At 35.8% G+C, this 14,022-nt stretch overlaps 1 protein-coding gene across 1 annotated transcript in view; it reads right to left on the bottom strand.

Moving 5' to 3' along the window:
* CLHC1 (clathrin heavy chain linker domain containing 1) overlaps positions 1-14,022 on the bottom strand; it is a 63,619-nt gene that overhangs the window by 45,524 nt on the left and 4,073 nt on the right. Inside the window, exons 2-4 of the mRNA XM_007476812.3 lie at positions 12,990-13,108; positions 2,307-2,762; positions 884-1,152 (exon numbers count right to left, since the gene is read on the bottom strand). Of these exons, the coding sequence (XP_007476874.1) occupies positions 884-1,066 (183 nt within the window). The 5' untranslated portion in view covers positions 1,067-1,152; positions 2,307-2,762; positions 12,990-13,108. The remainder of the gene's footprint in view (positions 1-883; positions 1,153-2,306; positions 2,763-12,989; positions 13,109-14,022) is intronic.

The following is a 14,022-nucleotide window of genomic DNA, read 5'->3' as shown; positions in this document are numbered from 1 at the left end:
TTCTATTTTATCTTTTATCGTGGAGTATCTAGGGTAGATTGTGGAGTATCAGAGTAGAAAGAGCACCACCCCTGGAGTTGGGAGGAATCTGTTGAGGGAATTGGCATTTGTCCTGAGCACTGAAGGGAGCATGGAATTTCCAGAGACAGAAATAAGAACATATCATTCAGGGCAGCAGCCTTAGCAATGGTCCATTATTGCCAAAGAAGATCACTACTTAGAATCAAGAGCCTAGGAGCAATGCCAAATCTATCCAACAAGCAATTATGATCTAATATCTTCTTTGCTAAACCTCTATCTATGCCCCACACCTCTACAGTGATCATTTTTATTGATTTATTTTGAAAACCCTTACCTTATGGCTTAGAAGTAATACTTAAATATCAGTTCCAAGGAAACGAATGTAAGGGCTAGGCAATCAGGGTCAGGTTTGGAACTGAACTCTCTCAGTTCAATAAACTACAATTCTAAATCTCTAGATTAAAATTAGGTCAAGATGTCAGCAATAAAATAACATTATGTTCCTGTTTTCAAGCTTGTTTCTAACAGAAAACAAAGACTGATAATAGAAAAATGCCAGAGGTGATACTTTCAAGGAAGAGTCAAAATGTATCTGACCCATATATTACCAGGTCTTCGTCTAAGAATCAAAATTGTTTTATTCAACAGAGAAATTACTGGGCTTAGACTAAGATAACAAGATGTTAATATTGTACTAATACTTATCCTACTTATTGTTTTCCATATCCATCCTTTCTAGAAACACTAAATTATTTCCTTAGTGGAAATGGAATCTGAAAGAGGAATAGCATTTGGAAGGTCAGAGAAGGAGAATCTCATAGTGTCACTCATGAATTTTTAAATTCTTAAAGCGCTATATTACCTTGTCAAATACATTTCGGTATATGATGAAATATTCATCAGCTGGTCCTTCTTCAGTACAGCCCACTCTTTCAGTTTCTACAATTATATATCTTTGCATTCTTTCCAAAAATTCCTTATCACAATTACTAATGATAGGAGGGAGAATTGCATGTTTATTTATTGTAATCTCATGAACAGACATTCCTTTATACTCTGTGCACTTGTTCCCCAGATAAAAGTTTAACCTTGATTCTGGTTTTGCAATAAAGTCAAAACTTTTATCAAACCCTGAAAGAAAAAAGTCATCAAAATAAAGTTGAGTAAACAAGAATATAAATAAGTGTCAATTTTCTAATTTGTTTCAGAACATGTAAAAAAATTAAAATGTTCATTTGTAAAATAAAAGATTTTATATGGATCTCCCCCAGTAAATATTTCATTCTGAGCCACGAAATCTCAGAGCCATGTTGGTGAAGACTTGGTACGCATGCCCTGACATGCTGGAGGGGGCTACGTGATTCCCCCTCTCCATAGCACCTGAGAACATTTTTCATTTGCCCCGCCCAGCCACCCAATTCAAGTACTTCCTCCCTCTACTCTCTGCGGTAATGCTGGGGTTCACAGGTGGCTTGAAGGTGCAATTGGGACATGCAATCCCTAAAAGGTTCACCAATGCTGATCTAGAGGATCCTACCAAGCTAATAAGACCTGAAGAACAGGTCCAGTGATAAACTGGTAAGTCTGGTGCCTATGGACCAGCCAAACAAAGTTCAGAAGGACTTATCACCAGCTTATTCACAGAATAGCAAATTTTGGCAGTATCAATTATACATAATGAATTAATGAAAAGTATTGATTAAGTACTTATAAGTATAGTGTTAGAGTTACAAAAGCCAAAGCAAGATAGTCCCTGCCCCAAAGGAATTCACATGGGGGGGGGGGATTACATAAAGGGGTGGTACTTTGGTTCATGAAATCACAAGAAAGGTTTATGGAACCATAGGGGATTTCCAGAAGCAATGATAGCAGTAATTTAATTACTGTTCCCCAAGCAAAAGGGAAAAAATATATGGCTCAGATTAGGGGTATGGGGGAGAAGGTGGAATGAGAGAAGAGGAGATATAGGAGGGTGGCAAAGTGTCCACAGTGGCTGGTTAAGGCAAAGAGTAGGGCTTTCCTAAATAGTAAGCCAGGACAAATACACATCAATCAGAAGAGTGGAATAGAAGTTTCTCAAACAGCTTATTGGGGAACATAATTTGTCCACATAAAAGTAAATACAAAATATATTCAAAAGTAATTTGGGGGAACTGAGATTTCTTAACAATTGAGGATATAAGGAAAGATCTCAAGGTAGAAAATGTGTTTTCTTGCTGGTGTGCAAATATAATCCAAAGGGCTTTAAACTAAAAAGGGAGAAGGAAAAAATTTTTTTTAATCACCAAGACAAACTCTATTGAGTCGTCAGCCAAAAGGGAGAAATCAGTTCTGTGCTCTTGCTTTCAATGACTTGGGTTTCCAGGCAGACTCCCCTAGATAAGTCCATTGAATAAGTCCATCAAGATGCCAGATGTAGTCTACCAAAAAAAAGAAAGACAAGAGGCAGTTTCCAAGGCTTGCCTCCCCCTTCCTATTTATCTGGTGCCAGTCTTCTTGAATTGGGTTACAGTTCCTGCTGAGAGAGGGCTAACGCTCTATCAGGGAGCATCCTTCAACTTCCAAATCATAGCCAGACCCCCTAGTTCACTTCTTCAACCACTATCCTCCTCAGAGAGGTCTCCTCACTGCCACTGGAGTAGTAGTGGGGTCCAAAGCAAGGGAAGCAACATCAATTCCTCCAGGGCTGAAAAGCTTCTGTGTCAAGATCACGGTCCAAGTCTTCACAGAATCACATCCTCCTATGGTCAATACAGACAAACACATATGTCAGAGTCATGGCAGCAGCATAGCAATGGTCCATGTTCCTCAAGCAGGGAAATGAACCATCGCTGTTTTCCAACTCCATTTCTTCTTTCCTTTCTTCTCTACTATTACTTAATATAGGGGTACCTTTAAAGCCCCAAGCTTTCTGCATGCTGGGCTCCAAGTGCTCCAACCTCTAAAAGAGTTAGCCTTTTGGCAAATAGAATATACATATATATATATATATACACACATATCATAAAGAATAGTTACCATATAGAATGAAGAATAGATACCTAAAGGAGTAGAAAGGAGCCAGCAAAAAATCCATGGCCTCAAACATCTGTATGCAAATGCACAAAATATATTATCAAGAAAGTAACTACTTGATCATAATGTGAGGAAGACAATTTGACTTAAATGTACAACTGAAACTTAGTGAAAAGAGAATTATAATTAGAATATGTCACTCTGGGAAGATCTGGGTTCATATTTGACCTCAGATACCTCCTAGCTATGTATGACCCTGAACAAGTCACTTAGCCCCACTTACCCAGTTTTTGTCCTTCTGTCCTAGAGTTGATAGTGGGACATAATGTAAGGTTTTAAAAAAATAATAATGTGGCAATTAATGGGAATACCATAATTCTAAAGAAATTGAATGTAGTAATAATAATGTGATGATCAACTGTGAATGACTAAACCATTTTCAACAAGGCAAGAATCCAGCATACACATAACTCCAAGGGACTCGGGGCAAAAAAAAGGATATCCACTGTCATAGAAGGAATACAGTCTAAATGCAGATTGAAACATACCATTCTTCATTTTTTCCCCACATGAATTTTTTTTTTGTATAAACAATGTTTATTGTCTTGTTTCACAACATGATGAACAGGGAAATATTTATTATATAAATAATATATGTACAACCTATAACATACTACCTGCCTTCTTAGGGAAGAGGGAGGGAAGGGAAAAAAAGAATGAGACATGGATTTTTGGACCTAGCTAATAAAAGAATTTATTTCTCTTGGATAATGTAAAAATGGAGATTTGAACTCTGGACTCCAAACCCCAGGAGTCCTTGCTAGCTCCCAGAATGCCCTCTAATCTCACTGAGATTCTCACCTGGGTGAGATCACAAATTATTATTTAAAGGAGTTCTCCTACTGAGGCTCTCTTGCCTCCTTCTGCTTTGGAACAGACGTGTCTCATGATGTGAGTGAAATTTAAATGGGGGAATTGGCCTCCACGTGGGTGGATCGTAGGAGGAGAGAGACAAAAGGGAAAGAAGAAAGTGTTTTGTTTTTTTTTCCAAGCAGGAACTTAAAAACATGGCTATTTTACAAGGATATCTTTTAATTGCATTGATCCTTTTATTGACTTCACCTGCATGTCAGGGAGGAGATTCAGCTCCCTACAACCATTTAGCTAACTTTGGGGAGAAAACTCTGCGGCTCAGTGGACTAAGAGTCAGGTCTAGAGACGGGAGGTTGGAATCTGGCCTGAGATACTTCATGGCGGTGTGGCCCTGAGCAGATCGCTTGGATCCCATTGCTTAGCCCTTACCACTCTGCCTTCTGACAATAGGCATCTAAATGGATAATTTTTTTAAAAATCCAAAGTACTTTAAAAAGACTGGAGGTTATATTTTTAAGGCATTTCAGACTCCAATGGTTTATAAAAAATCTCTGTATTCTATTGCATTTTACTGTTTTCTTTGTTTATGATTTAACTTTGTGATTTTAAGTTCATATATTACTGCATTCAATATTATTCTGTTACACGGAATCATTTTATTGTACTGAGTTTTAACTACTGTTACATTCTGTTGCTTTTCCCCTATAACCATACTGAACAAATATCATTGTAATTAAGCCCATATATGAAAAAACTGCTTTTCTATTTTTGACTTTGTAAATTGTCACATAGAGGATAGATGGACTTCATCAGAACTGGTTACAATTGCTACAACAACCTTTGGAAAATTTAATGTGCTAAATATCTCAATTGGTTTTAAGGATTTTATTAAAAACATGATTTTTAGACTTTTTTTTTAACAATCTCTGGTGATTTTGCCTGCCCCTACCATGATGTAAGGCCCATTCTAGTAGTTGAAGTGAAATACATTTTATAATCCTCAACCTTCCCGCATTTCTAAATATGTGAATAGAAGTTGGGGCAGTTAATCTCAGGGCATTTGTATCCCTAAAAAGCCTCCAAAAAAGGAGCACCCCTTATTTATACTCTTCAGCTCACTACTTTACTTCCACCAGAATGATATCTATATTTCTTGATGATGTTCTTAACCCAAGATGAGTTTTACTTTGTTTAAAAGTGTTTATTACCAAGGTTGAAAGATTTGCTATGTTTGTAAAAATTGTGACAAATATCCATCAATTCATAGGTTTTTCTAAAATGTCATACAGCAACTTATGTGAAATATGATAGTGTGTTTGTTTGCTATTGTAATTAATTGGGCTATTGAGAATTTTGGGGATATTGATATCTACATATTTGTAATACTGTTCTTTAACAATGAAAAATGTTACCTTGCTCAATTCATTTGCTCATACTTACAGTGGATTATGGCCAGATATGAAGAGGAAATGGATCACGTTTTTGGTGAGAAAGCCTTGTATTCTATATTTTCTTAGCTGACTTAGTGTGTCAATGATTATAAGCTATATTTTTGAATTTTTAAAACTCTTATTACATTTTTCTTGCATGTGCAATATACTACTTCAGTTTTTTTCTCTTCTTTTTATATTTGAAACACATGCCACCAGCATTAAGATTTTCTTTAACTTTTTGATTTTGCAGTACTGTAAGTTTAAAATACATTTGCTAATGCATGACCCAAAAGCTTGGGACTATAAAAATGATGCCACTAATTATCTAAAATAAATTATGGGACTTTGCTTAATGATTCTGTCTGATTCCAGGACAAGATATACACAAAAGAGCTAAACTGCATAGTGCCAATCGAACACAAGGTCAAAGAGACGAACCAATCCTGGTGGGATTGATGTAATTTTGAACCTAGACAAAGAGGACTTGAACGTGTTTGGGGTTCGAGGTTGCAGCTGTTTAACATGTGTTAAAGGCAGGTCTTCCTCGTTCCACATTCTACCAAATATCTCAACCTTGGCTCCTATAATCTGGTCCCTTTTCTGTCTTTCATAGTGTGGTAACTTTCTGTAGTCCTGGTTACTGACTGGGTAAATGCATCATTGCTTAGATCATTTTAATTGGGCCCTGATTCAAGGACCTGTTATAGATTTATTTTTCCTTTACTTAGAATTTTTACACATAAGACTTTGATAGTCTATATTTTCATCCAGAATTTTTATTTTTTATTTGGATTTTTCTGATATCTCTTTAATTTCTCTTACCAATTGATTCATATACCTCATACCTCACCCATGCATCCCTAAGTGATCCTGTATTTTTCAATCACCCACAACACGGGGATATGTAAAAAATATTGTTATTTAAATTACAAAGTTTAAATTCCTTTTAAGAAGAATTTTAGGTAAAGAAAGATGATACTTCCCTGAATCCAGAAACTGAACTATTGGAGAAGACACCATGAAGAAGCCTCCAGACCACATGCTGCACAAGAATGAACTTTGGGTGTAGTTGATTGAATATTTATTTGTATGTATACTTTCATGCCAAAGGGGACTGCCCCCTAACTGTCTTTTTGTCAATGCGTCCAGCAATTATTGGTTTTGTTCTTTTCTTCTCTTATCCTCAAATTATTGTAATTTTTAAATTAATTATGTTTTCATGATCCTTTGGGGAAAAATTATTTTTTTTTCAAATGATCACACAAAGAAATGTAAAAATGGAGATTTGAACTCTGGACTCCAAACCCCAGGAGTCCTTGCTAGCTCCCAGAATGCCCTCTAATCTCACTGAGATTCTCACCTGGGCGAGATCACAAATTATTCTTTAAAGGAGTTCTCCTCCTACTGAGGCTCTCTTGCCTACTTCCGCTTTGGAGCAGATGCGTCTCATGATGTGAGTGAAATTTGAATGGGCCTCTCGGCCCACCTAGCACGTGCTTCTCTTACTTGTATATTCTTAAATTCCTTATCTTAAATAAAACTCTAAAAATATAATACTCCTTGCAGAGAGAAACTAATTTCTACCTGTCTCAGTTCCCCTAAATTTTAATCTTTACAATAAGCATATTTATTATAATTTATTACATATTTATAACAAATCATATGTATTATTTTTGTTGCATACTACACTGTTATATGTAAAAAATATTTACGCTTTTTTTTTTAAAAAAAGAGAATAGATAAAAGAAAGAAAAAGGGCAACACTGTAATAAGAAAGTAGATTCATATATATAAATCCAGGAGCCGGAACAGGAAAACATAATGGAGAGCACCAAAGTATGGATGAATGCAGATGTAGACAAAAGCAATTTTGCCATAAGAGTATATTATAAATCAGACATATACAAGCACGATGTCTGACCTAGAAGCATTATACAAAAGTAATAGAGGACTTCAATTATATAGAAAAATATCTCTCAGAGTTCTCTGGATACTAAAAGCATAGTAACTTATAATTATTTTGTCTTAATAATTTTATCCTTCAAAAGATGGGGTAACCAATAAGAAAAAATCCTCTCCTAAATAAGAACTTTATTACCAGGGTGGAAATGGTGAGAATATTGGGTGGAATTAATCATTCCATGTTATAATTTTTTATAAAGAAGGATGGAAAAGCCAGTATAGCCTAAATTGCACTCTAAATTTGGGGATGGCAAACTTCAGATAATTCAATAGAGGGATACAAAGGTTCTCATGAACAAAAATATTAAAGAGTCAATCAGGTCAGAAAGTATGAGAAGTTCTCAACAATAAAATTTTGGAGTCATTAGGAAAAAATAATTCCAGTAAGGATGAAAAATGGAATTTACTTAAAGAGAGCAATGTGAATGCAACCAACTTAGTTTTTTTTTAAGTAATTTAAAGAAGATAGAAGCAAGGGAAAATAAAAAGGATGAGCATAAAAGCCCATCATAGTCCTATAAGAAAAATGGCAGAACAGGCAATATTAATATACTGTACTGGGGCTATAAATTAGTTCAGCCATTTTGGAAAGAGAAAGAGGTACCATATCCTCCTAATATCATCCTCAACTCTTCCCTCCAACTAGATCCCCATATCCACCTGCAAGGCTTATTGATTCTAGTTTTGTAACATCTCTCACATCCACTCCCTTCTTTTCTCTTCTCTATTACTACTACCACCTTGCTGCAGGTCTATACTGCCTCTTGCTGTTCAGTAATTTTCAGTCATATCTAATGACACCTGGTAATCCCATTTGGGGTTCTCTTGGCAATTCTCCAGCTCCTTTTTTTTTTTTTAATTAAAACCCTTACCTTCTGTCTTGGAGCCAATACGATGTATTGGCTAGTATTGGCTCCAAGACAGAAGAGTGGTAAGGGCTAGGCAATGGGGGTCAAGTGACTTGCCCAGGGTCACACAGCTAGGAATCCAGCTCCTTTTATAGATGAGGAAACTGAGGTAAACAGGGTAAAGTGAATTGCCCGAGGTCATCCAACAAGTTCATGTCTGGGGCCAAATTTGAACTCAAGAAGATGAGTAGTTCTGACTCTGGGACTGGCACTTTATCTACTGCACCATCTAGCTGCCCTACACTTATACTATTACAAAAATAGCTTTCTGTTTGATATCCCCCACTCAAACCATTCCATACTTCAGTCTAATCTTCACTCACCTGTCAAATTTATTTTCTTAAAACATAGTTCTAACCATATTACCTCCCTATTCAATAAATTCCAGTGATTCTCTTATTACCTCCAGAATCAAATATGAAATCCTGCATTTGGCTTTTAAAGTCTGTAACCTGGCCCTTTCCTACCTTACTAACTCCTCTTACGTCTTATTCCCTTCAAGTATTCTGTTATCTAGGTGCTACTCCTTTCACAGGACATTCCATCTCTCAGTTCCATATATTTTCCTCACTGTCTTCCATATCTAGAATTCTCCCCTCTCTCCTCCTCTCACTCTGCTGGATTCCCTAGGCCCTCAAACGCAACCTGGTTGTTATCCTCAACTCTTACTGTCTCTCACCATGCCACCTCCCCACCCCCGCCATTTGTCAAAGTCTTTCAATTTAACCTTCATAACATCTCCAGTATATATCTGCTCCCTTCTCTGCTCTGACACTGCCATCATCTTGGTGCAAACCCTCACTATCTCAAGCCTAAACTATTGCAATAGCCTTCTGACCGGTCGGCCTGCCTCAATTTTCTCCCCACTGTAAAGCATCCTAAAGCACAGGTCCAACCATGTTAGCCCCCTACACACTGTAGCTCCCAATTGCCTCCAGGATATAAAAATCCTTTCTTTGGCTTTCAGAGTCCTTCATAACCTTGCCTCCTTCTACTTTCCAATCTTCTTATACCTTACTCCTCTACTACATATTCTTCAATCCAGTGGCACTGGCTTCCTGGATGATCCTGAAGCAAGACACTGCAACTGCAGGCATTTTCTTCACCTATCCAAATACTCTCCTTCCTCATCTCTGCCCACTACCAAGCACGTTACCCACTTACTGATAGAGAGGTAAAGGACTCAGTGTGTAGACTGTGTCTTTTGGGAGGGATGTGATAAACACAGAAATTTGTTTTACCTGTTTTTCTTCTCTCAATTAGAAGTGGGGTTAGAAGGACATAGGCAAAGTTTTGCTGATTGAAGAAAAATAAGACCTAGTTTTTTTTTAAAAAAACCAAGAGATAGACTTTTAGACTACACTGAAACCTTATTCTATATAGTAGGAATAGATCTAGGAGGCACTGGACAAAGTAAGTACTAAATATCATTACAAAAGATGAAATGAAATCCACCATATTTTAACAGACAAATTTCTAGTTTTTCAGGGAGTCATTTCCAAATCAGATGGGCATAGTTAGGCTACTAACTTTTTAGGGCAAAGAGAAAAAAATAATATAAAATTTGAAGGAAAAAAGGGAAGTTAAGCCATGAAATTAAGAGAACTGCAATCTAATTTTTTTCAAACCCTTACTTTCTCTCTTCAAAGGCAGAAAAGTAGTAAGGGCTAGGCAACTAGAGTTAAGTGACTTACCTAGATAACCTAGCTAAAAAGTGTCTGAGGTCATATCTGAGTCCCAGACCTCCCAACTCCAGGCCTGGCATTCCATCCACTGTGCTTCATAGCTGCCCCAACTCCAACCTAACTTAAACAAGTTGCTATATAAAATAAATAAATAAATACTAATAAGACGCTACCGACAAATTTACAAAAAATCAAGCCATTCACCAATTGACAAATGGTCAAGGGACATGAATAGGCAGTTTTCATGTAAAGAAATCAAAACTATCAATATGCACATGAAAAAGTGTTCTAAATCCTGATTAGAGAAATGCAAATTAAAACAACTCTGAGGTACCACCTCAGACTGGCCAATATGACATCAAAGGAAAGTGATAAACGTTAGAGGCGATATGGCAAAATTGGGACACTAATACACTGCTGGTGGAGTTGTGAATTGGTCCAACCATTCTGGAGGGCAATTTGGAACTATGCCCAAAAGGGCTTTAAAAGACTATCTGCCCTTTGATCCAGCCATACCACTGCTGGGTTTGTACCCCAAAAAGATAATGAGGAAAAAGACTTATACAAAAATATTTATTGTTGCACTTTGTGGTGGCAAAAAAATTGGAAAATAAGGGGGCATCCATAGATTGGAGAATGGCTGAACAAATTGTGGTATCTGTTGGTGATAAAATATTATTGTGCTGAAAGGAATAAAGAAATGGAGGAATTCCATGGGAACTGGAAAGACCTCCAGGAATTGATGCAAAGCAAAAGGAGCAGAACCAGAGGATCATTGTACACAGAGGCTGATATATTATGGCACAATCAAATGTAATAGATTTTTCTACCAGCAGCAATGCAATTATCCAGGATAATCCAGAGGAATTTAGGAGAAAGAACACTATCTACATCCAGAGAAAGAACTGTGGAACCAGAAATGCATTAGAAAAATATATGATTGACCACGTAGTGCAATAGGGATGTGATTAGGGTTTTGATGTTAAAGGATCTCTACTGCAAATATGAGTAACATAGAAATATGTTTTGAACCATTGATAACCCAGTGGAACAGCTTGTTGGCTTTAGGAGAGAAGAGGAGAGAGTCGGGGAGAGGGATTATGAATCATATTACCATGGAAAAATAGTCTAGATAAAAATTTAAAAAGAAAAAATGTAGATAGAAAAAAGAAGCTATAGAGAATTTCATTCAAAATACATAAAATATCTGAGGATTAAGATATTCAGTCAAACAGTTATTACACAACACTATAAAAACAAAGGAAAACAATTCATATTTTTACTACTTATGGTTGTGTCACGTCTAATATAATATTAATAAAATTAAAATGAGGCAGCTAGTTAAAGCAGTGGATAAAGTGCTGAATCTGGAATTGGGAAGCCTTGAGTTTGGGTACTCACTCACTAGCTAGGCAAGTCATTTGACTTGGGCAGACTTCTAGGTAAAGTTTCCTTATTTATAAAATGGAAATACACAGTATTGATTCCAAGATGGAAGGTAAGGGTTTAAAAAAAATGAGGAAACTAAGGCAAAAAGGGATAAATGACTTCCCCAAAGTCATACAACTTGTATATGTCTAAGATCACATTTGAACTCAGGAAGATGAATCCCCCATCTCCAAGCTTGGAACTCTATCTACTGTACTACATGATTACCCATAAAATGAAGATAATAATAACAATTACCTTCCTACGTTATTAAAAGGATAAAATGAGATGTTTGTAAAGTACTCTGCAAACCTTAAAGTAGTATATAAATGATACCTGTTATGATTATGATACTACTTGAGTTGACAAATTTAGTGATATTTCAATCAAACTACCAATGGGTTTAATTTAGGGAACTAAACAAAATAACAAAATTAATTTGGATGAACAAAAATCTTTGAATTTAAAAAAATAATGAGAAAAAGTAGGAATAAAAGGAACGTAGTTTTTCTAGATCTCAAACTATATGACAAAGAAAATAATAAAACTACTTCATAATGGTTATAAACAGAAAAGCAGTTCAGTAGAACAAAATAGATGACCAAAAATTAGGAATAATTGACTGTGCTTTCCAATGTCTGAGAAACCGAAGGCCTTAAACTATTTGGGAAGAATTTCTTATTCAACAAAAACCACTCGAAATAATGAAAAGAAATTTGGCAGAAAACAGGTATTGCCCAGGTCCTTGTGCCATATACTACAATAAATTCTAAATGAGTCATACTTTTGTTGTTGCTTTTTTTTAAAGTCCTATGATTTCAGTGGAAATTGCCAGCGAGAAAATTTTACCAATGTAAACTAACAATTGTCTGGAACTAAAGTCTTAGAGAGTAACCTAGGACCATTGAATGGTTAAGTGACTAGTTCAAGATTACAAGGCCAGATTTTATCAAATATGAGATTTGAATCCTGGTATTTCTGATTCTGTACTAATCTCCTCCACATGGATGTATCTAAATATAAAAGGTTACATCATTTTTTTAAATTAGAGGACCTGGGAGGAGATAATCTTCATAATCATGGCTAAAGGAAAAATCCTTAAAAAAAAACAAGAAATAAAGATCATAAATGAAAAATAATAACAACAGCAAAAAATAATAGCTGACATTTATAGATAATTTTAATTATTACAAAGTACTTTATACACATGGTTTCATTTGATCTTCACAACAAATCTATAAAGTAGGTGCTATTATCATCCCTATTTTACAGATAAGAAAACTAAGGCTCAGAGAGTTTAAATGACTTACTCAGAGTCACATAGTTGGTAAAGGTCTGAGGCAAGATTCAAATCATATTTTTTTTGTCTACAAGTATAAGCAAACTATCCATCATACTCACTTCTTCTAATAATGAACAACAAATTATTAAATAAATAATTTCCACCATGTGAATTTAAAAGTTTTTGCAATTCATTCCACTAGGATATAAAAAGGAAAAGGTCAATTGAGAAAAATTTTTACCAGGTAAACTTCTAATATCCAAGACATATAACACACTGCTCTTATAGCAAGATTAAGAGCCATTCCCTAATAAATGGCTCACAGAGGAGAAAAATGAAGCAGAAATTATGAAACCTTTTGCAAGAAAGAGATTGCTCTTACCCTCTCCATGATAGAAAGGACACCAGATAGTGGTTCATTTGAAGAATTCAAGCCACAAGATAAAAGGCACTACTTGCATTCTATTTTTCAATTCTTCTTTTCCTCTGAAGAACAAGAAGCTGTGAAGGGGAAAATGTTACAAAATGCTTGAGGAGACAAATCTTGACAGGTAAGTCAAATTATATTGAGACTATTTAAGGATGAAACTAGGACAACAAATAGATGAAAATGGAAAAGGAACTGTCTAGATCAGAGTTGCCAAACTCACAGCCAGCAGGTCTCCAGCAGCCTGCAAAACTTCCAAGTTCCTCAGGAACCAGATTAAAATGCCATTTGGTAACCATTCACCAAAAGATAAATGGTCAGAGGATATGAACAAACAGTTCCCCAAAGAACTGCAGGAGCAGCTATGTAACTCAATGGATTGAGGGCCAGGACCAGAGATGGGAGGTCCTGAGTTTAAATCTGACCTCAGATTCTAGCTACGCAACTTGGACAAATTACTTAACTCCTGATACCTAGCCCTTACCATTCATATCCACATTTTTTTTTAAATGCTCCAAATCAGCAATAATAAGAGGAATGCAAATCAAAACAATCCTGAGATTTTATTGTACACCCTGAAAATTGAAAAAAAATGACAAAAAAATAGCAACAGTCAGTGTTGTAGAAAGATAGGCACATTAACATATTGTTGGTGGAGCTAGAAAATGGTATGACCATTTGGGCCTCAATTTCCTAATTTTTTTTTTTATTAAGCGGTATTACATTAGATGACCTCCTTCTAGCTCTAAATTCTATGATTCTAAGAACCTTGAATAAGAAATCAGGGATGGCTTTAAATGCTTTATAGGAAGTCCCCACATTGATGAGATCATCTGTAGAACCATTAAAGTGTATGCATTATTTATACCCCTATATTGCATATTCTATTCCAAGGTGTTGGACCTAAACTTCGTATCTCCCCAAAAATTCTAGCCCAGTGCCCTTTTCACAAAATAAATACTTATTATTTCTTAAAATGGTTGTTGGA

This window comes from Monodelphis domestica, chromosome 1 (genome assembly GCF_027887165.1).
Source record: "Monodelphis domestica isolate mMonDom1 chromosome 1, mMonDom1.pri, whole genome shotgun sequence".
Classification (NCBI taxonomy): Eukaryota; Metazoa; Chordata; class Mammalia; order Didelphimorphia; family Didelphidae; genus Monodelphis; species Monodelphis domestica.
Note: the sequence above shows the minus strand (reverse complement) of the source record. Positions and strands in the feature narration are given on the sequence as shown.